General features: G+C 31.4%; 3 protein-coding genes across 3 annotated transcripts; 1 reads left to right on the forward strand and 2 right to left on the reverse strand.

The window, feature by feature from the left end:
* Window positions 1–949: 949 nt before the first annotated feature.
* CstF64 (cleavage stimulation factor subunit 2 CstF64) lies at window positions 950–8002 on the reverse strand. The gene is made up of 10 exons (XM_068768167.1): window positions 7861–8002; window positions 7512–7780; window positions 6903–7028; window positions 6305–6412; window positions 5751–5847; window positions 4246–4296; window positions 3474–3603; window positions 1730–1830; window positions 1306–1388; window positions 950–1084 (listed from the first exon to the last, which is right to left on the reverse strand). Exons 1-10 carry the CDS (start codon window positions 7922–7924, stop codon window positions 962–964), a joined length of 1152 nt encoding a protein of 383 aa, XP_068624268.1. The 5' UTR covers window positions 7925–8002; the 3' UTR covers window positions 950–961.
* Window positions 8003–8285: 283 nt separating this feature from the next.
* On the forward strand, window positions 8286–12690 carry Sur-8 (leucine-rich repeat protein shoc-2). Its single transcript, XM_068766448.1, has one exon. The coding sequence runs from the start codon at window positions 8579–8581 to the stop codon at window positions 10280–10282; it is 1704 nt and encodes a 567-aa protein (XP_068622549.1). The 5' UTR covers window positions 8286–8578; the 3' UTR covers window positions 10283–12690.
* A 121-nt stretch (window positions 12691–12811) lies between these two features.
* Mtl (Rac family small GTPase Mtl) lies at window positions 12812–22802 on the reverse strand. The gene is made up of 6 exons (XM_068771262.1): window positions 22652–22802; window positions 22448–22563; window positions 22157–22306; window positions 21961–22043; window positions 20905–21065; window positions 12812–14633 (listed from the first exon to the last, which is right to left on the reverse strand). The coding sequence occupies exons 2-6, from the start codon at window positions 22561–22563 to the stop codon at window positions 14556–14558; spliced, it is 588 nt and encodes a 195-aa protein (XP_068627363.1). The 5' UTR covers window positions 22652–22802; the 3' UTR covers window positions 12812–14555.
* Between the last annotated feature and the right edge of the window lie 483 nt (window positions 22803–23285).

Consider the following 23285-nt stretch of genomic DNA (forward strand, 5'->3'; position numbering starts at 1 on the left):
AGATAGTGGGCAGCGTATGAAAACTATTCAATTCTGCCACTGTCAAAAATTTCTGTCACATAGATTAAAACTGAATTTTGCAGGTGTTGTTATAACATTAAAAACAAAAGTAATTGCATTCTGAGTTTTATTATTATATTTATCTTATAATGTCTTTACTTTAATTGTTTCCTGCTAACTCGTGAAAAAAAAAATTAAATATTGAACAGCCATTTTATAGGACTAACCATGTAAGACGTTGTTTATCATAGTATGGTATTATACGTACAAATATAGTAAATATATTTTGGAAACAAAATTTACGTTTACTTTAAGGTTAATTTATCACCTATTAGTACATTTGTAACGAAAGTGTCGTTGGGAACTAGTATTTTAGAATTGATAAATTTCTAATTTTAAAATAGAATATATATTTATTTACGCTTGGGTTTTGGTAAGGTATGGAATCCAATTTTGTATTTTAAATATCCCGGGATTTCGGGACCAATAAGTTTTGATATAAAATTATATTTATATTTACTATTTTCAGTGTTAGTAATTATGAAAGAGATTTTCGTGTGAAGTCCGATGGCGATTATTTTTAATCCACGATTGAATGTGTAAAAAAAATTTTGGGTTCTGATTATACGTAACATCAATGTATATTTTTTTTCAACAAATAACTCGTTACCATTAGTTTCGTAAAATTCTAGTTTTTAGTGTATAATTGAGATTTAAGATAAATTGCGAGTCTAAGACAGATAAACATATCAATTTTAATGGACTTTTATGTATACAACAAAATATTGCTTGTTATTGCTTTTTGTTAATTTATTTATTAGCACTTATTGAAGACGCTTCCATAATATATAACACATATGAATAAAATAAATTATTATTATAAAATCTGAAAAAATTAAACAATAAAAGTCATTAAAAATTAATTTATTTTTTATTACTGTTATTTTTTTTACGTTTCTTACTAACGTTGCTGAGTACTCTTCGCTATTTGTTCTTTTAGCATGAGGATACTTGCGCGTTGCTCAGACGGTAACAATGCGATTTGTTCGTCGGATAATTGCAACACTTGCATTATGAGAGCAGCCTGCAATCAAGGAAAAAGAGGAAATTGGTTACAACACTGAAAAAATAGTTAAACGTTGAAGGTCAAAAGTTTCCAGATTAATAATAATATATTTGACTATCACCTAATACAAAAATGAAGTATTAAATTTATCAAATAAATTAATTATAAATAAACAGAATTTTTTTGGAATAAAAATTTAATAAAATTAATAAAGTTATTAATAAAACGATTTCTTTTACCTTCTCCTGATCAGAAGCTCCTGACGGTATACCCTGGATAGTTCGAGCTTGCGCAACGCTGGGCATTCCGGGCGGCATTTGTTCTAAAAACCCATAGAAAAAATACATAAATTAGGGCGATTTTGGAAAAATTATATATTTATTTTACTTTTTGCAAGTTTGTCAAATAGGTTCGTCCAAAATTGTGTACATTATTGTTTTAATAGTGTTTCTTCCTGCTTTTTCTCTACAACCTTATGAAGTAGAATACATTCAAAAATAAAATAGATTAAAAATATTATCGATCAATAAGAGTGTTAAGTTCTAATGTCAATAAAATGAATTTTATCTTTTATGATTACATTTGTTAAGGTTAAAAGTTTTTTTTTATTTTAATATACTAGCTTAAAAATATTTAAATTAAAAGAAATAAAACAATACTTACGCGGTGGCATTTTAGATTGAGTACGAGGATCGTTTGGTCGCACCCGAGGGTCCGAGTTGAAACTTGGGGTGCTTACAAGACGAGGATCTCGTGGAAAAATACTGAAAGCATAATAGACAATAAACTACTTAATAAAATACATTTGAGGAAACTCAAATCCCATTAATCTCCCACACAGCTATAGCAAATAAAGAGTATCCTTAAGTTGTAGTGTTCCACAAAATCATATGAAATGAATTGCCAATCATTTACATTATACAATGGCGTGTTTGTCTATTATGAAATTGACCTTATTTCTTTTATCTTGCAATATTATTACGTTACACAATGTTTTATATTGATTTTTTTTAATAAATTGTATGTGTGTAAATTCTTGAATCTATTTTAATATATACAGTATACATACAGTATAAGTTTGCGGTTTAACTTATTTGTCTAGCGCATCTAATGTTTCTATTAAGAAAAACTTATAATAATGATAAATGTGATTACAATTATGTATTACATTAATGTTAAAAATTATGTTTGAAATTGAATTGTTAAAAATTATAAAATATGACAATTTGTATATAAAAATAGTAACAGTAAAAATGGAATTAAATTTACATAGCAATTTTTATTATGAGCAGCTACTATTAAATCGGTTGCCATGAAATAAAATTATCAAACGACAAAATTATGAATAAGATTTGGCAGTTGCTATTTAATTTATTTCATTCAAAAAATAAAACTTAAAATTAGAAACAAAGTACCTGTCTTTGTTTCTAAATAAAATAATTCTAAATAAAATAATAAAATATTAGCCAAATAAATCGCAGCAATGGAAACATACATATAATCATTACAATATAACTTACGTTTCACGGGATTCCGTTGTAACGGGTGGACTTGAAAAAATTTTTAGTATTTACTTTTTTACATATAACAATTTTTTATTTAATTTATAAATAATTTAAATTTATATAACAAATAAATAATTACATAAACTTAGAATTTAATGACTTAATTATGTCAGTACTCATCCTGGAATGATTGAGTTCTAATTTACCAGGAGTCAGTGAAATCATGACCGAAAATTTAAATATTTCTATATTTATTTATAAATGTATTGTCTACATGAACATGTATTTGTGGAATCTACCCACGCATGTATACGAACTGGCAGCAATGGGCGAAGGCTAGTAAACACGATATGGCGAACCCACTGATGTGACCCATATAGCAGACACAATCTTTTGTATGAGAGGATGCGCTGTAGCAGTGAGGAGACAAGACTACCGCGCTCACATTTGCCGTAACTACTTCTACTTAAGGATTTCACACATAAATGTGTAGAAGTTATCACTTTTCTAATATACAATCATTAGCAACGTGGACAATTTATTTTTTGATTATTTGCTGAGCTAATACTAGAAAATGCAAATGCTATTTCTTTAGTGAATAACGATATAAGGATGTATTTACACGCATGTTTTTATATAACTATCGTTTATTAACTATCGCCCAAGGAGCCATGCAGGCGGCTATTTTCGGGATTTCTCTATGAGATCCAATAAGGAATAATAGTAATAAATATAGTCCGGTGTATTGGCATGTTGAATTGTCAGGTTAGGCCACACAGCGCGAAGAACAAATTGTTTCCAGGCTTTAGAAGCAACGGATCAGCAAGTGCAGTGTAAGACTTCCACCTACAAGGTATTTTCAACCGGTCTTTTTTTCATATTTTAATAATTAAATTGTATACTTGTCCTGCGGCAACGGTGGTGGAACAGGATGCGGCACCGGCGGCAGACTGCGCATGTCCTGGTCCAGTAGTGGAGGAGGAACGGGAGCCCGAGCACTGCGTAAATCCACGTCCGCCATTGCAGCACGAGCTGAGGTTATAAAATTCTTTAAAATTAAAACACAGACAAAAAACAAAAATTATAAGTACATTAGTAACTCGAGCTATGGTAGCCCAGCTATAGAAGACTAAGGCTTGTGTTCGTAGGTAGCGGGTTCAATTCCCAGGATGCAAATTTATGTAATTCACACTTTGTGCATTATACCATTACCTCGTTTTACTTCGTTTTTTAGATGTTGCGTCGCTACTTAAATAGTACTAATTTTTACTGTGCGTCGTTAGATTTTCGAGATAGCGTTGTTTGGGTTCGAGTCTTTAACGTTTTTTTTTTCAAAATTTTCTTTTTTGCTAAAAAGATGGCAACACTTTTGTCACTACAAAAAATCAACGCAATTTTAATACAGTTTTATTTTCATTATTTTTTTGCTAATTTTAGAGTTCCAATTACATAATGTGTTGTGCTTTTTATTCAAATCACCACCATTTTTTTAGTGAAAGAAAGCCTACTTACTACAACAGTCACTATTAACTCATTACCAGTGATTCATTTTAATTTTGTTGTTCATAAATTAGTTGAATAATTTATGTTTAATTCATTTAATTATGTTTTAATTGTTATATATGTTATAATAGTAAAAGTTTTAAAATAAAAGTAGTGGTATGTGGTACTTACGGACATATTGCATGGGCGGTGGAACTGGGTTGCTCAACAATGGAGGTTGTACTAAAAAATATAAGCAAAAATTAACTTGTGTTTAAGATGCAATTAATATATAACTAAACAGAAGTAAGTGGGCTGTAATTATTTATATTTGTTACGTAATAAATAAGCAGTATTATATATCCCAATATAAAATGTACATATTGCATTGCTCCTTAATGTTGGATTTTAACGAATTAATAATCAGACATGTATATTGTGAACTGTCTTAAGAATATACAAATATCTCCATATTGCAGTTAAACTGAGAAGGTAATGTTTACAGTGAGCGGGCTGACAATCAAATATGGGTACAGGGCTTACTTTCTTTACACCCATAACAACACCTACATCTGACCCTTAAAGGATAGTCCCACATCTGTTAATTTTTAAAACACCAAGAGTCCAACCATACCTATTAAAACAGTTTTTTTTTTATTCATTCATTTAAAAAACGGTGACTAATATTTCCTGACAGCACTTAGTTTGAAATAACTGTTGTTATCACTGCAAATATTTTTAACCCTGTTCACATATATGTTAAATAGCAAATTTTCTCCATAATATTACATTAATCCTCTATAAAGATAAAAAAAAACTTTGAAACTGGAACCATGAAGTATTTCCCCACTTAAATACTACATAATAAAATAGTTTATTATACCAATTTCCGGTTAGTCTATTATCTATTAATAATCACATAATTAAAAATAATCCATGCAGACTACTCAAACTTTTAATAAGTTTTTTATAAAATGAACATTTAAGATAGCCAGACTAAATGTTTTTTCATGTATATAGAGATATTTTTTAACACTCGCCATTTGTCTTTGGACACATTGTTTTAGCTGCCACTATTGAAACTACGTACAATCGCCCAAATGCTAACACATGGACAAAACACATTAAGCAAAGAGAGAAGTTTTTTCGACAGATGATATACTTCCAGTAATACCTAAAGTATTTGAAGCAGCCACACATGTTAACCTATCAATCTTGACCAATGACACACTTTAAACTAAAAGTAAACAATCATCTTCTCGACAGAATATATACTTCAAGTAACATTTAAAATGCAATAAGATAGTGTTTTGACAAACAGACCAAGAAGATCAAGATCAGAACAAGCTGGTCCTGAGCCATGTGGCTGTGGAAACACTATCATATGTTTCCTATAAACTAAAACTAATATAACCATGTAATTTTGTTAATAGCATATGGAACAGTATGGTCTACTTCATGCAACCATTTGAGTTAGTATATAGAACCTCACAAGTCCTAAAGTTTTATATTCATAAAATTTAGTTATAACGTAATTATTCACCAAAACATCGAGAAAGTTTGGTTGAGATGATCCAACAATATATTTACCCCCTGTTAAATAAGTTCATAATGATATTTATGTATTTATTTAGGTTTTCAATACAATATATATAATCATCAATATACAATATATATATCATATGCAATAAGTGTACCTTGCTGCTGGTTTGTAGGAATATAATTATTGGGTATGGCAGGCTTGTCTCCAGGCTGCAAAACTGGTGGTACCGGATTACTTGGGTGGAGCATACTCTGGAATATCAAGTGATATGTATAAACTTGAATCATTTATTTAGTCTCATATTTACCTACAGTTTAAGTAAGGACTCATTGAGCAATATGCTTTTGTATCTAAAAAAAATTATGATGCAAAAAGGAGAGATGAATAACTATACCTTTTTGTGTAAATGAGGTGACAACTACCCTACAAGTAAATGTTCCTTTATATTACCCTATATATTAACAAAGAAATATCCAACCACTATGCAATGAAGCAAAAAAAATGTTATTATGTAAATAGCATTTACTTTTATGTGAAAAAAAAATGTTTGCAATGTTTTATAGGGAAGTATTTTCTAAATTTGAGAATCTTAAAAATTGACTTAAAGCTACTATATAATGTTGGTTGCATAATTTCTCTTTGTTTCATTAATTTAAGACCAAGGCAGTAACACTCCATTATAATAAAACTTCTTTAAAAAAAACTTACAACAGCTGTAGCAGGGTCGACAATTCTCATTATTACTTGTGCCTGAAGCAGAGCATAGGATAATTGTGGATTTTGAAGCAGCATGTTTCTGGCTTCGGAAGGGTTATTCTGAAAATATTAAACATGAAAATGTATCAGTTTGAAATTGAAACTTTTATTTAAATCTATTTTACTATTAAAAAAGTTATTATGATAAGTAGCTTATAAGCATTTTTGGTAAGAATAATGTTCTAATCCTACCAAAATACCTATAAAAGAATGTAATTTACCAAAATATAATATGTCATGACTAGATTTACTAATGATAATATAAAAATCTTTTGTTCATCATACACAAGTTAGATTCCTTGGGTTAGAGAAAAACTTTTCATTTCATCCATATTGAAAGAGTTTATCCAAGTCTGAATATTTATGAAGTTAAATTTAATTACATCAGTAAAAGTGAAATATTAAACTGATAATGAATTCAGGTTATAACTGAAATATTAATGAATATAAAAAATTAACTTTGTAATATTTACTTTACATATATTTTACATTTTGTTATTATAATTTATTCTAGCTGCAATTTATGAAAATCAAATTACTTAATAAATACCTGAACACATAGCTTCATTTGTTTCATTAGTTCAAACATTTGTTCCGGAGGCAAAGTAGCTACTGCTTTGCTGATGGCCTCTGGTGCCTTCTCTGGTTCTACTGGATCACCATATGGATTCTCTACCTGCAAGGATTTTAACAAATATTTTTAATTACATCCTTTTATAATTTGTAAGTTTATATAGCACAAGATTCCATGAGCAGCAGATATTCTTTATTTAGTATTTATATTATAAAACCTCAAAACTTTTAAGCACTTGCTCCAAAAATAGGCAAAAGTGATGGGTAACATTTTAATTTGACTCTTGTGACTTCAATGTGTAACAGAAACTGAACAAAAACTTGATTCTCTATAGCAATAGCAAATATGAACAATGTAAATTTTAAATTCAATTATAGCACTATATTAAAGACTGGCTTGACAATGATAATACTATACTCTCTATGTAATTTAATAATAATTTAAATCATTATATTGTCATTCAGTTATTAACATCTTATTGTATTGGAACATGCCATATACCACACATAGCCATAATTCTTGACAAAGTGCCACAAGACTGAGTTGTTCTTTCTCAGAAGATTAAATATCTATAAAATGATATACCTGTGGACCCTGCATCAGTGCCTGCATCTCCATTCTTGATTTTTCAGTACAAGCATTATCGACTCTAAGAGATCTACCTCCAATTTCATATCCGTTTAAATTTCTCATTGCGCTAAGAGCCGTCTCTTGATCTTTATATTCACAAAATCCATAACCTTTTGGCTTTCCAGTTTCTCTGTCAAATACCAATTTAAAAGATAAAACAGGTCCTACTTCACTGAAAATATCTTTAAGTTTTTCTTCTGTTGCCTCATAAGGGATGTTTCCAACTAAAAAGTTAAAAGTTTTAGTACATGTTAAAAATTAAGAGTACATTTATCCATAAAAACAAATCTGTTTACTATATTACCAAACACAGATCTCATGGATTTGTCCATTATACTTTGCTCTTCTTTTTCTTTGCTTTTATCCATGATTATAGCGTTTATATTTTCTTTCAACAATTTAAAACTGTATTTAGCAATATGCCGCCACAGCAAACCTGTAGATAAATTGAGTTATGTCAACCGACAACAACAGTCTATGTTGTGAAAGGAGCACACAGATTAATATATAAATAGTATTAATATTAATAATCTGTGAATCACAAAGGGTAAAAAGTAAAAACTGAAACAGTTTACTAAAACATTAACTTAACAAATAATGCTTGATATTCTCAAATACATATTAAAGCAATTTATAAGGAGGTAACAAAATCTAAATCCATTTTAATTTTTATAATTGGTAATATTATCTGTATCTCTGTCACATCTTTGTTGTAAAATTTAAAGCACAGTGGTATGCGTTGTAATTTTATTATTTTTAGAACAGTGTATTTTCTTGTTCAATTTTCCTTCTAGTCTGAGTGTTGATGTGATAAACTTAAAGACATTATATGCCCTTTAAAAATTGTGTTTTAATTGGATATTTCCCGTGACGAAGAATCTGAACACCAATACACTCCGTATTGGTATTGATTGTGTATATTGGAAAAAAATAATAAATGAATGCTTCGATAAATCTGAGACAATTATTTTGTAGTTAAAAAATAGAAGAGAAGGTTCAACAAATTTGATTACATTTTCGGAATGAATCTCGATAATTCATCGAGAGAAAATTCGGAAGCTTTAGACTCCATCGGTACTGTAAGTCAAAAAGATAAATATCATAACATGAGAGAAAAAAAGTTGTCCACCGCTTCTCTTACAAATACTGAAGGTGCACGACCAAAGGTAGTGACTGTGAAACATCCTGAGTCAAACAAACCTAAACCCACAACTAAGAAAAACAAACCCATCCAAGCAGATTTAGATGTCATCAAAGAGTTCATACGGTGTCGGGAAGAAGGAGTAAAGCGGCTTGATTTAAGTAAATCTAGTATCACCTCATTACCCCCAAATGTTAGAGACTTGACACACTTAGAAGAGTTTTATTTGTATGGAAATAAATTAGTAGCTCTTCCTTCAGAGTTTGGTTGCTTATCAAACTTGCAAACTTTAGCATTGAATGAAAATTCTTTAACAAGCTTACCTGATTCTCTTGCTAATTTGAAATGTTTGAAGGTGTTAGATTTAAGACATAACAAATTAAGTGATATACCTGAAGTTGTTTACAAATTGACATCTCTGACAACATTATTTCTTAGATTTAATAGAATCAGAGTAGTATGTGATGGAATTGCTAATCTCACTAACCTCACCATGCTCAGTTTAAGAGAAAATAAGATAAAAGAATTGTCATCTGGAATTGGTAAACTGGTAAATTTAGTAACATTTGATGTTTCCCATAATCACTTGGAACATCTGCCACAGGAAATTGGCTTTTGTGTGAATTTGTCTACTCTGGATTTGCAACACAATGATTTACTGGATATACCTGAGACTATTGGTAATTTACAGTCATTGACTAGATTAGGTCTACGGTACAATAGACTAACTGCTATTCCTGCAAGTTTAAGCAACTGTGTGCATATGGATGAATTTAATGTAGAAGGAAATTCTATATCACAGCTTCCCGAAGGCCTACTCGCAAGTCTTATTGAATTGACAAGTATTACACTCTCGAGGAACTCTTTTATGAGTTATCCTTCAGGTGGACCTGCTCAATTTACAAATACATTTTCATTGAATTTAGAACACAACCAAATTGATAAAATACCATATGGTATTTTTTCAAGAGCTAAAAATTTGACAAAACTTAACATGAAAGAAAATTTGCTTACCGCATTCCCGCTTGACTTGGGTACTTGGGTAAATATGGTTGAGCTTAATTTAGGTACAAATCAATTGGTTAAAATACCAGATGACATTCAATGCCTACAAAACTTAGAGGTGTTAATATTATCCAATAATTTATTAAAACGTATACCACCTTGTATCAGTAGCCTAAGAAAGCTCAGAGTTTTAGATGTTGAAGAAAATAAAATTGAAGTATTGCCAAATGAAATAGGATATTTGCATGAATTGCAAAAATTAGTTGTTCAATCTAACCAGTTAACTTCTTTACCTCGCTCCATTGGCCATTTGATCAACCTCAATTATTTAAGTGTTGGAGAAAATAATTTACAATATTTGCCTGAAGAAATAGGTACTCTTGAAAATTTGGTGACCCTTTATTTGAATGACAATCCTTATTTATGTAATTTACCTTTTGAACTGGCATTATGTGTAAGCTTACAAATAATGAGCATTGATAATTGTCCATTAACTGCTATCCCACCGGAGATAGTATCTTCAGGTCCTTCACTGGTCATCCAATATTTAAAGTCTCAAGGTCCATACAGAGCTATGTGATATCAGGAAGATGATAGCCTGCCAAGAAGTGAGGGCACTTAAGCATGTTTAAAATATTTCTTTATGAATTTTCTGCTTATCTTGAATATTGTAATGCATACAAAATAAGATCAAACACATTAAAGTACGCAGATTAACCTTGTTATATTTTGATGACATCTGTGAAAAGTTTTTACATTGAAATGTTCTTCATGTAATTATGAACCATTGCTTAAATGCATTCAAAATATCATGTGAACAATAATCAGTTATATCTATTATGCCAGTATTTTTTCATAGTTGATAATATTTATATCTTTTAATGCTAATTGATCATTTTATGTTTTAGATTAAGGGTGTCTTATGACCTTTATTTATGCCAAATAAATATTGCATAAGAAAAATGATTGAAAAAATACAAAAATATCAATTTAATGTTATTTGTATTAGTATCAGAGATCGGATGCATATTTGCCTAAATAAAGTTTTGCTAAGTAATTAGAGAGGCAACCTCAATAAGCATAATAAGGCAGCTACAACAAAATACATTAACATTTTTGGAGTCAATACCTTCACAAAAGTAAGCAAATATAGTTTTCTCGTCTCTGGTCTTGCCTTGTTTTAAGAGGCTTCTTTCGCCACCTAGCAACATTGTCCTCATTTTGCGTCGGAGTTGGCTTATGTCTAACAAACTCAACTCCTCGAGAAGTCCCTGCTGACCCACCCTTGTTGTCGCCGGAATCCCGGGTGCCTCTGGGTGAACCTTAGTGAACAGGATGGCCCAGTAGAATGGTACTCCTTATACTAGAGTAGTATGTGAGCAACTATTTCCTCACAGATGTTCATTAAGAAGAACGTGACCACTTAAGAGTCCTACAACCAGACAAAGTTGGGGTCACATCAACCAGAACAGGGTTTTGGAAAACCGGCAGTTTATGGTAGACCTCTTGGGCTCAAATGTTGTTTTCCTATATCACTTGTTTTTAATACAAAAGTAGTTTCCACCACAAACCAATCCTGCAATTTTTGGTAAATATGCATTGAAAATCTCCTGTTAGTCTATATGATGTATATTTTATGTATTATGTAATGCAAGAATTTGGTGTTAATTGTAAACTGATGCATTTCTTATAAGTATTTTGTCTGTTGTAATTGTTAGTGTTATTGTCATTAAAAATTGATGGCCAAATTATAAATATAGGTGCTTGAATTTACTTTACAATTTAATAACATACAATGTTTCACTGCAATCTGAAAATTTAATACATTTTAAATGTAATCATTTATTTTGTTATCTTTCTAAAACAGTGATTGATTTTACATTGATATACTTTATGATAAACAATTTCCTGCCTAAGAATCATCAATCAAAGTACTGATGTTCAAGCATGTTTTTAAAATATTGTTTGGCAATATAATCAAAATAACATGTTCTTTTTGTTTTAAAATTAGTGCAATTCATATGATGATAACATTTATTTAAAGTCTTATATTTCAATTTATTGTTAAGTGTAATATCATGACATAGTAATTGTAACTGTATTGTATTATTAAACAACATTTTATATTTTATGACAAGCCAGTTGAGTACTGGTAAACATAATTTTAGGTGCATTTATTATTTTTATTAAATTTGTTTTCTGTCTGTAAATTAATTGCCGTTAATAAATGTATTTCGTATACAAACATGTACGATATTTTATTTTTAAGCACAATTTTTTCTTACATCAAAGAAATTGTCTAGATTCACTTTTACTTAAATTTTCCAATAATTTACGTTCTGTATAATCATTATTATTTTCATGAATTATGCTTTTAAGAAGAGAAATCATGCCGGGTGTGTACCCGAAATACGTAAATGGTCACTTCAATTGTTACAAGTTTCACGTTGTTAATGTATATCAGTGTATTAGTAGAAAATGTTTATTAAATATAAATGTATTGTCATTATAAGACATGCTTAGCTTGGTTGTTCATATTTTAATCCAATTTGCTTGGCTATGTCCGTATTTTCGTCCGCATTTAACCAAGCACTTTGCACATAATGACAATTGTCCTGTTAACTTTAGGAGCTCTGAGACTATTTTGTATGTGGAAAACGTCTATTGGTAGCCAGTGTATGAGTCAACTGGTGTCTGTATTCATCGTATCTACTTGCTGTGTATTTACGGGCTGTAGTTTGGCTCAAGGCCATTAATTATTTGAAAACTTAATATTAAAATTTATTACTTTAATGAAAAACTGAATTGTCAAACTTTATGATTTTATGTTTAACCCATTACAATTTTTGAATATTGTCAATGTTTACTTTAACTGCAGTATCTGTAAAGATAATCAATGTTCACAATTTCATGTTCAGACGGCGTTTGTTTAAGGCTATTACAGTTGCTTTAAAGATAAGCTATTTAGTTTCATGTAAATGTATTATAAAAAATAAATAACCTACACGGAACGTGCATTGTTTTATTAAATATAAAAGGAATTATGTAATAAATAATACCAAAGTTTAAATTTAATAATTTATGAAGTGCAAGAAGAATTATTACACAAGTTTTATTCTTAAATTGCGCATTTTATATAAATAATTGAATAGTTATATACATGTTACACTGTAAATCAAAGCAGTCTATAAAATATTCACGAAAAATCGATGCGATGTAATCAGATCACACTAAATGCTTTGTTACCCTTAAGCTATGTTTTTCACATACAAAAATATTTTGACCTAATAAATCACTATAAAACACACGATTTCATCACATGCCTATCTAAAGACAATACCATATAACTGAAATCATTATTACCATTCAAGAACACTTTCATAAGTCAAGAAAATAATGTAAATATCTCTTACTAGTTGCTTGAGCTGTCACAGTTAGCTACGTCAAAATAACATGCACGGTTCATGAATTTCACTTAAATCTTAAACATACAATAAATACCGAACTAAAACTGTTGGCAACACATGCGATCCACAATTCCTCTGAATATACCGTTGTAATAACGATTTATTGTCTTTATAAAGGCCTTTGAACACATTTCACGTGTAGCCACTGCCTGATGAAGACAAACCTAATGAATTGAAAACGAGACATAATAAAGTCCTCACTTTTGTACATTTGCCTTGTGCATAAACCTTACAAAAAAAATTTAAAAGCAAAGTTTATAACCACAACTAGTCATTATATGTCTGCACTGGACACAATTAATTTTATAATAATAAGCAAGTTTCTATGAAACTATTATTTAGGTTCCTTGATAAGTAGATTTATTAACTATATTGGGCATATAAAAAAAACTCTAGACATTTTTGGAAATATGTAACAAAAAGCCAATATAAAATAAAAAAAATGTCAAATTTGCTGTTAATTTTTAAAGCTTTTCTGTAAACAATATTTCTGCTTATAAATAATTTATTATAGACAAATTCACGAGACACTTCTAGTTCTTTTCACTACCTTTGATTTTTATCAACTGTCACCAAACTAATACAAAAACACAAAACAAATCGGAGTAGAAAGAATTATACAAAAGTAAATAAAAATGAAAACAGTTTGCACATGAATAAAGAGAAATGCAAATACCAATAATATGTGATAAATGCATAAATATTATAAACCATTTTCATCATCATAAGAACATACAAATTATTTTTCACTTTATTTAAATAATTGTATAAAATAATATAATAACAATTTTTTTCAATCAGGGAATATAAATTAACAAATATTTTTAATTACAGTCTATCGTTATAAAATCCTATTTCTCGCAAATAATAAAAAATAATTTGAGTAAGTTAATACACAATAACTAGCTTCTACACTCAGTCCATATTCACAAGTTGCATAAGAATATTGCATATCAAAACGTCATGTTATTGAGGTTCATTTGCATATTATAAAAAATAATTTTAATTATCAGTTCTATTAAACAGTAACAATTTGTTTCCAACCGCGAGAAAATTTTACAACGCAAACTAAACATTGAAACTTACAACTATTCATAAATCTTTGGCATTTTCTATTCGCTTACGATATACTGAAGCATAAATAATAATCCTTGTGATGTAGACGTCGTCGTAAAACTAAAATGAAAACCGGGAACGAACATTATGGCACGCGATTATGTCATGAGATATAACTTGCACAGATGTGTGAAGAAACATGATTATGGTCAATTACTTACAAATTGAAACAGTTGAAAAGTATACTGGTATAGAAACATATTATTACTGTTGCTTTGAAATTCCTGCGCGTTAATGTCATTAATGATATTTTGGTCGCGGTAAGGATAATTACATGATCAAACACTTCCTCTGATGTCTCTTCTGAGGTTCCGGTCTTAAAACTGCACGCACTGCTTCGTCAAATACCTGTAACAATAGGACTTAATCAGTTTCATTATCATACGTTGCACTTCCACTGCTGGACATAGGCCTCGTCCAAAGATTTCCGTTATGATCAATTGGATGCGGTTTGCATGCAGCTTATTCCCATGATCTCAACATCTATCTGCCTTATGAGTGGACGTCCTGCGCTGCGGTTGCCGGTTCATGTCTATAACCTTAAGATATCTAATAAATTCAGACGTTACCTTGCGGAAGTCCATCTTAACTAAGAAAGGGACTAATATATAGCTACTTCCGCTATGCAGCAGTAGTCGTGCAATGAAGTGCACCGCCCGCCACCCTGCTGATAAATGCGCGTACAGCAAATAATGCGAAACACAACTACCACCGTTAATTCACTCAACACGTGTTTTTTTGGGGCACCCTCAGGAGATGATCAGGATTCGCGTTGTTTGGTCGGTACGCAAAGAAAGGTCACAGAAAATAGTTCTTTACGGATGAGAATGTATGATCCTTTCAGCAAAACTCGGTGCCTGGTCATAAAGCTCGATCCACCCAATCTTGGTTAGAAACGAACGTTCCGCACATCATCAGAACCGAAAACTGATCGTCATCTTGTCCTGATCTTAATCCTTTATGGCCAGTTTTAGAGATTGAAGCTTGCTCTAAACGCGATGATAATTTGTAGTCCCTAAAACAATTCATACGATTCGCAGTGAAATATTTTCATATAGAAAGAGTGCGTACTACTATTGATAACCAGCCTCAATGTTAAAAGAATTATCTCTGCTAATGAAAACCACTTCGAACAAGCTTTATGTTTTTTATAGTTTTATATTAATGTACTGAACTAACACAATAAAATAGTAGCCAATGAAACGTACTATAAAAAAAATTGTTTTTTTTTAACAATATTTATGGCAAGACTAAGTATATGAAATGTCAAACAATAATGGCAATAGTTGATTGCTTGTATTATATATTAAAATTTTAAAGGTCACGAGGTGGTATTTTTTGAAGAAGACCAATATATAATTAGATTTTTTAAAGAACTAATTTCTGTTTCAAAATATTTAAGGTTTTTTCGTTAATTTGAAGAGTAAAAAATAAATTTAGATAAACTTTTTATGTATACGTCATTAATTTCGTTTATGTTCGAAATATTAATATTTTTTAATTAATTTATATTTAAAGCCGTTCATTACTTCCTAATACTTAAAAAATTCGAGCCATGTCCTTCTGAGTCGTCTAATGGAATCAAAAATAAATATATCGGACGATCTACAAGATTAGAATCCGTTGCGAATATTATTATAGTGAATAGGTCTTATTGTTAAAATTTGCGCAGCCAAATAAACAATCGGTAGTCTATATTGGGCAAATCTTAGCACAATAAACTTTCATTCGTTAACTATCCTAATTTAGGCCAATTTTTTAAGAAAAATGAAGAATAAAATACTTGATTCTATTAAAGAAAACCTACTTCAAGCTTCGTAAATAAAAAGAATACTCAAAACACGGAAGATTAGAGTGTAATCATTTATTTGCTGTAACCAGGCCTAATTAATGACTACAAAGAATCTTTTTCCAAACTTTGCACAAATAACTTTTGGGCTATGTTTTTTACATTAATTAATTTTTATAGTTATTATTTCTAAAAGAAAATTGCTATAACCCATTTTGTTGCTCTTAATAAAGTTGCCTTAGATATTTCACCGGATTTAGACACTGTCAAATACTACCTAAGAACACGCTTGAGCCATCCATGGTGTGACTTGGTGCAAGAACTCTCGAGAGATGACTTTGGCTTATATTGTTTAATTCAACGATGTCCGAGAATGCTGAACCAGGGCTTGGTCTATTGCAACGATTGGACTGTTATTGCAACCATTGATAAGTGTATGAAGCAGCGGAAAACGAATTTAATGCTTCTATCATTAATCAAAGAATTTATTAAGTACGAACTGTCTCCACCTGCTACACTTTCTTAAAGAACGCTTCCTCCGGCTTTCTTGCCAGGAATGAAATACTTTTTGAAAGGAAAGGAGATGAGTTAGCACATAGGTGAAAATCTCTTGTTTATATATTATATAGACTAGCTGTTTGTCCTCCGCATGATTTGCGTAGAACGCAGTGACTTTTGTGCGTGTAATTTCATAGAATCCATTTAGGTAATTTTTAACATGTTAAAAAAATATTCTAGGCAACTTTTATAACCGTAGTTTGAAAACATGCCTTTTTTATAAACACTGTCTCAACTCTTCTTGGGGCCGCAATTTCGTAAAATACATAATATAACTTCTACTTCGGGGAGAGAATATTCCTACGAAATTGTAAGTCTCTTAACCTTACGGTTCCAGAGATATTGTGATGAGTATTTAGGTAGAAATTTCATATACAGCTGGAGGCTGATTTACGTATTTAAATAATAATAAAAATGTGATATTTGACACGTAGTTTTAACACATTCCATGCCATGTGAGGCGTATACGGCCCCCGCTGCACTTTTCGTTCAGGCCATTTGCAATTCTCATTGAAAGCAAATGATTCTTAAAAAATGAATTGTAGGATTGAATACAGACAAATTCACATAACGTATGCGTGTACGTAATACATTATAAATTTTTCTCACTAATTATAGCTTCGCAGTATTGAGAAAATTTTAAGCATACGTCTGTGGGTCTGTATACGCCCCACGCGACCTTAATGGTAAATATTCAAAAATTGCCGTGGCACGCAACGTGTTGATGTGTTAAAATTATTAAATCGATAGAACAGAAATGCGGCTTTAAAATTTTAAAGAGTATATCATCCAACTGACTTCCGTCAAGTTGGGCACACTGTTTAAAACGGCAATTTATGTTCTGCGCCACACACTGCATTAAACTTGGTTCAATTGAACTAATTTCTTGATGAACATTTTCTTTTACATTCACAAGGGTTCGGGGATTGTTATTGTAAACTCTAATTTAGAGGTAGCCTTATAAAAAAATTGTTGTACTTAAGTCGGATGATCTCGGTGGCCACGGGATATCCCCAGTGACTGATCAGTTTTTGGGGAATAGCTTCCGGAAGCAAATCCATTGAAGTCATGCCTTGTGCGCAGTCACACTACCCTGTTGGAACCCCTTCTGTGATGGTAGTTACAATGGAAAAGCTCGAAAGTGCAGCAAATTTTTTTTTGTGTCATGTGTCGAAGCATTTTCGAAAAAAAAATGGTCCAATTATCCCCTTCGAGGATAAGGCACGGTAAACAGTTACCATGGTGCACTGCGATGGTCTGATTTTACATTCTAGGGTTGCGGGTTCTTAAAGACCAGTAGCAGCATTTCTTGGCTGCTTGTTGACATTGGTCGTTTAAGTGAAAATAAGCCTCGTCGCTCCAAAAATGAGATTTACAATGCATAAACGCTCCAACATCGCTAGAGGAAAAAAAATTGCGCGAAAAAAAAATATTTTCTTACTCTATTTGAACATTCTGAATTCAAAAGGATGGAACTTCAGATCCTTTTGAAAATTCGCAAATAATCGCGCTTGGAATTCGTAAACTGCTTTCAATCAGTTAAATGGAGTCCTTGAAGATCAATTGGGCCCCTGCTTTCGGGGCCATGAATTTGCACCCAGGAACGTATTAAATGTATACTAAGTCCATCACTTATCCGTTGAATACCGAAGAGTGAACAAAATTTTCGACGAGTAGTTGCAAATGCGCGATGCTCACTCGATCATCGCAAGCAACATCGTGACAGAAATCCGCAGGGCCAGTGATTCCAAAGGCTACCCCACGCACTGTTTAATACTTCTTGAAATAATCGTATATTAAAACATATCTGCCACCAGACTACTACTAAAAGTAAGCATATTTTCTTCTTTTTTTATTATTTCACCTATGATGAAACTAGTGTCCAGTACAGCGGTGGACATCCTATAACATGATGATGTCATACTTTTTTTTTGTATTCTCTTTAGAAGAAATAAATATCAAATAATTTAAATGCGTGTAATATAAGCCTAGATTTAGATTGTAATCAAAAATACACTTCTAGAATAGATTACAAATACCAATGCCTTTGTGTACTATACTGTAGTTATTACTAGTTCAGAAGTCGGGCCTCACAAGTTTTGTACTGGTATTATTATAAAAGTAAAAAAATTGTAATTAGGTAGGCACCACAAGCAGGGGGGGCACCAAAGTTTAAAAATATATTTTTTTTAATTTTTTTTTTGAATGATGAATAATGAAATGTTAAAAGTAAAATGAAAACCATAATTTAAAGTTAATAACATAAAAAGAATATCGAATTTTACTATTTTTGTGCTAAAAAAGTTGTTAAATAATATGAACATTAAAAAAAGTAAACGGTTACAAAAATATAATATACACAGTGTTTAAGCCTTTCATTCGCAAAACACATAATAAAGTGTTTTTTAAAAGGGCCCTAAATGATAAAATAATAAATTATTACATTATTGCAAGATTATTTAATGATAAATAGATTAAATAATCTTGCAATAATATCAATAGAACATGAACTAGTCGACACTATTTATTTTGAAAATGTGATTAATGACTTTGCAGGCCAAAAAGCGAGGAATGTTCGTTTTTAATTTTCCCAATAAATTTTATTAAGATTTAATTTTATTTTATATATAATTATTATTATTTTAAACCAATAAATATATAACAGGTTGTCAAATATCTCCCTTCCGCTTTTTTGCTCTTTTTTCAATGCTTTATAAAAAATGTTACAGTGATCGGATTTAGTTCAAATATGCGCCGTTTTGTTCGATAATCTGTTTCCATCTAGACGGCAACTTCATAATACCTCCCTCGTAGAAGCCCCCCTCCTTATTTGTGAAGAACTCGGACAGCCACTTTTCACAAACCTCTTTTGAGTTTAACTTTACACCACCAAGGGCGTTCGCCATGGACAGGAACAGGTGGTAATCACTTGGCGCTATGTCCGGGCTATATGGTGGATGTGATAAAACCCCCCCATCCGAGCTCCCGTAGCTTCTGACGAGTCATCAACGAAGTGTGTGGTCTGGCGTTGTCCTGGTGGAACACTACACCCTTCCTGTTGGCCAATTCTGGACGCTTCTGGTCGATCGCCTGCTTCAAGCGGTCCAGTTGTTCGCAGTAGATGGTAGAATTAAGCGTCTGGCCATATGGGAGCAGCTCATAGTGGATGATTCCCTTCCAATCCCACCAAACACACAGCAAAACCTTCCTGGCCGTCAATCCCGGCTTGGCCACTGTTTGGGACGATTCACCGGCCTTCGACCACGACCGTTTTCGCTTGATATTGTCGTATGTGATCCATTTTTCGTCGCCAGTCACCATCCGCTTCAAGAATGGGTCGAGTTCGTTCCGTTTCAGCAGCATATCGCAGGCGTTGATTCGGTCCAGAAGGTTTTTTTGCGTCAAATCATGCGGCACCCAAATATCAAGCTTTTTTTTGTATCCAGCCTTCTGCAGATGGTTTAAAATGGTTTGGTGACTAACTCCCATCTCCTGGGCGATGTCACGAGATGCCACATGCCGGTCTAACTCGATGTAGTCCATGATTTGATCGGTATTTGTCGTCACAGGTCTTCCGCCGGCTGGCTTATCCATGGTGTCGTTTTCGCCGGCTCTGAATCGTCGAAACCATTCCTCCGCGGTTCGAAGTGATAGAGTACCATCCCCCAAAACACCATTAATCTCACGGAACGTTTCTCTAGCGGATTTGCCTTTAACGAAGGAAAACTTTAAAATAGCGCGAATTTCGGCGTTAGTGAACTCCATGTTTACACGTCTATAACTGTTGAACGCAATATCCAAACTAATCATGCATAGCGTCGTTTTGTAGGTTATGTCAAGACCTTTCAAATTATGTATAGTATTGCCAGATACGAGCTCTGTAGCGCTTTGTACATAGCCGCGAAATTCAAAAGACAAAAAGGCGGAAGGGAGATATTTGACAACCTTTTTTTAACTACATTCTGTTCTGAATTTTGAAATTATACTTTGGGGGGGGGGGGTCACCAAGCCCCAATCTGCCCCAGGCCCCAAATACCATAGCTACGCCACTGAATAGCACCACTAAATTAATGTTTTTTTAATTTAAAATATTACTGTTACAGCTTGTTTTAAGTCTTCCTTAAAATAAGAAACTAAATTCAAAAAGAATAGATAAGAATTGCAACCAGGTCTGTGGAAAGTTAAGAAAAGCCTCACAGTGAATAAGAGTATAAATTATTAGTATAAATAAACAAAAAATTACCAAAACATTAATGTGATTGATTGGCTCACCTGCTTTAATCCACGTTGTGTCAAAGCTGAACACTCCATGTATTTCACAGCTCTTATTTTGTTTGCCAACTTCTGACCCTGTTCTCGCTTTAATGGAGACATTCCTTGCTCTGAGAGCAAGCTCAGAGTCTCCCTGTCATCTCTTAAATCAATTTTTGTCCCTAGTAACAAAATAAAAATAACAACTTTAAATATAAATTAATCAAAGATTAAATATTAGAACAACTAAATCTAAAGTTGAAGTGTTTGTATATTATGAAAAGTATTTTGTATTGTAAAAATCTCTAGAGGTAAATGGATTAGTGAGATATATGAGTGTGTATTTCTTGTTGATTTTTATTCATTTTACACACTTTCTGCCATAGTTATCATCTATTTACATCATAAGATTAGTGTCAGAAGAGCTGAAGTTGATAAAAAACTAGAATCAAACTGCCTCCTCTTTAATATCATCCTGAATCTCAAATTTGTAGCTACAAGGGTTCCAATAATGCGTTCAAAATTTGAGAGCCCCTAACAAATTAAGGTAGATATTTTTGTATAGTGAAAACAATAAGCAAAAGCAGAGGAATTATTTCATTAACTGTATTATCACTTGTTCTTGTTCAATATATTGTAAAAGAGTTTTTAAAGTTTAATATTTCTACAATCCTAATTTTGCAAGAGAAATGACAAGTACACCTGCTGGCAGAGGAGACACTGAAAATATTTCCTAACTACAATTTGTCTAATAATAATTCAATGATACTGTATCCATAACATCTTAGACATAAGATATATTTAGATAAATATAATATATCCAAATATGGGAGCTTTGTTTACAATGTCTTGTAAAAGACACTATAGATATATTTTAAAAAAATAGTTATGACTTATTTTTTTTTGTTTTATATATCATGTATTGATAAAGAGATTTCTCAAGTAACTGTTAAAAAACTTATTGGATAAACAAAGCTTATTTGTTAGTTATAATGAATCATGCTTCCCATACACATAGCTAATTCCAAAACCTAAAATCCACTCAAGGATCACTTAATATTTAAATATGATACTTACCAACCAAAATGATGGGTGCATCAGGACAATGATGTTTAATTTCAGGATACCATTTTGACGTTACATTCTCATATGATGAAGGGCTGTAAAATTAATTCAAATTACAATTGTGAATAAATCTACATAATTGAAAAATTATTTAAATTGATGACCAAACAAATTAAGTTCTTCAATACAATCTTAATGTCAATATTACCTTGTTACACTAAAACATATAAGGAAGACATCTGTTTGTGGGTAGCTCAATGGTCTCAGTCTATCGTAGTCTTCTTGTCCCGCTGTATCCCAAAGACCTAACGACACAGCTACACCATCTACTACCATTGGAGCAGAATAATTATCAAATCTGAAAAAATTACATACTTAAGTACATACACAACATTTTATTCTACAATTTTTTACTTATACTTCTAGAGAAGTATTATTTATTTTTAACTCATTTCTTCTTATTGTAATTAGGATCTAATATGAATAAATCTTTGCTCACACTGTAGGCACGTATTCACCCGGAAAACTGTCCGTTGTGTACGAAATTAACATGCAGGTTTTTCCAACGGTCCCGTCGCCAACCACTACACACTTGATAGGTCTCCCTGAAGACATCTACGAGGAACAAAATATTGATAAATAAAGACCAACCTATGATGAGTCACAGAAAACCCTAAATGCACTCAACAAAAGTTCGCGTTACCTTGTAATTATATATAGTGTACTAAGTTTCGTAAACTGTGAACTAATTTTTCTGTTTAACTACTTTTTGTACGCACTTTTCTTAACAGGATTACAATTTATAAAACAAATTCAGATCACAATATTGAAAAAACGCATTGAATGATGGATGGTGTATTTTAACATCCATAGATAATTCACATTTTTGTTATAAATAGCCATAGAGTATAAGATTCAAAGAAACAGAGTGCTTAAAAATATTTAGAGATACCTATATGAAATGTTATAACCGAATACTTTTATAATAAAATAATAATATTTTTTATGTAATACTTACTTTATATACTCTGATATCAGAAGAAGCTTGTTATGTACATAAGATGTAGTTCGAGATGAGACTATTATTAAGGAAGCACTAACAACCCATCTTTAGTAGAAGGCGGCTATAAGAAGTTTAATTTGACGTGTATTTTAAATAAAAAAATAAAAATTACATCGCAGAAAACAGCTCTTTGGTTTAAACAGACAGGTTTAAGTGATTTTTAACCATTATTTCATTGAAATATTCGTAGAGAGAAGACTTGTTCAAATTTGATATAATTTTTTTTTCCATTAAACACTATTTTAAACGAAGTTTAATTAACGAAGAAAAAGTA

The sequence above is a fragment of the Battus philenor genome, unplaced genomic scaffold, assembly GCF_028537555.1.
Source record: "Battus philenor isolate CCGP_79_NKW_IND1 unplaced genomic scaffold, ilBatPhil1.0.hap1 SCAF_10, whole genome shotgun sequence".
Classification (NCBI taxonomy): Eukaryota; Metazoa; Arthropoda; class Insecta; order Lepidoptera; family Papilionidae; genus Battus; species Battus philenor.

Bases quoted from the DNA above. Each gene is read 5' to 3' on its own strand.
- CstF64 (XM_068768167.1), bottom strand. From the start codon at position 7,924: ATGGATAAAAGCAAAGAAAAAGAAGAGCAAAGTATAATGGACAAATCC. The intron at 4,297-5,750 runs GTACACTTATTG...TATATTTTTTAG, and splicing joins TCCTACAAACCAGCAGCAAG to TACAACCTCCATTGTTGAGC. The intron at 1,085-1,305 runs GTAAAAGAAATC...CCTTGATTGCAG, and splicing joins GAGCTTCTGATCAGGAGAAG to GCTGCTCTCATAATGCAAGT.
- Mtl (XM_068771262.1), bottom strand. From the start codon at position 22,563: ATGTCTTCAGGGAGACCTATCAAGTGTGTAGTGGTTGGCGACGGGACC. The intron at 22,044-22,156 runs GTAATATTGACA...TTAATTTTACAG, and splicing joins ATATGTTTTAGTGTAACAAG to CCCTTCATCATATGAGAATG. The intron at 14,634-20,904 runs GTGAGCCAATCA...CTATTGTTACAG, and splicing joins CACAACGTGGATTAAAGCAG to GTATTTGACGAAGCAGTGCG.
- Sur-8 (XM_068766448.1), top strand. From the start codon at position 8,579: ATGAATCTCGATAATTCATCGAGAGAAAATTCGGAAGCTTTAGACTCC.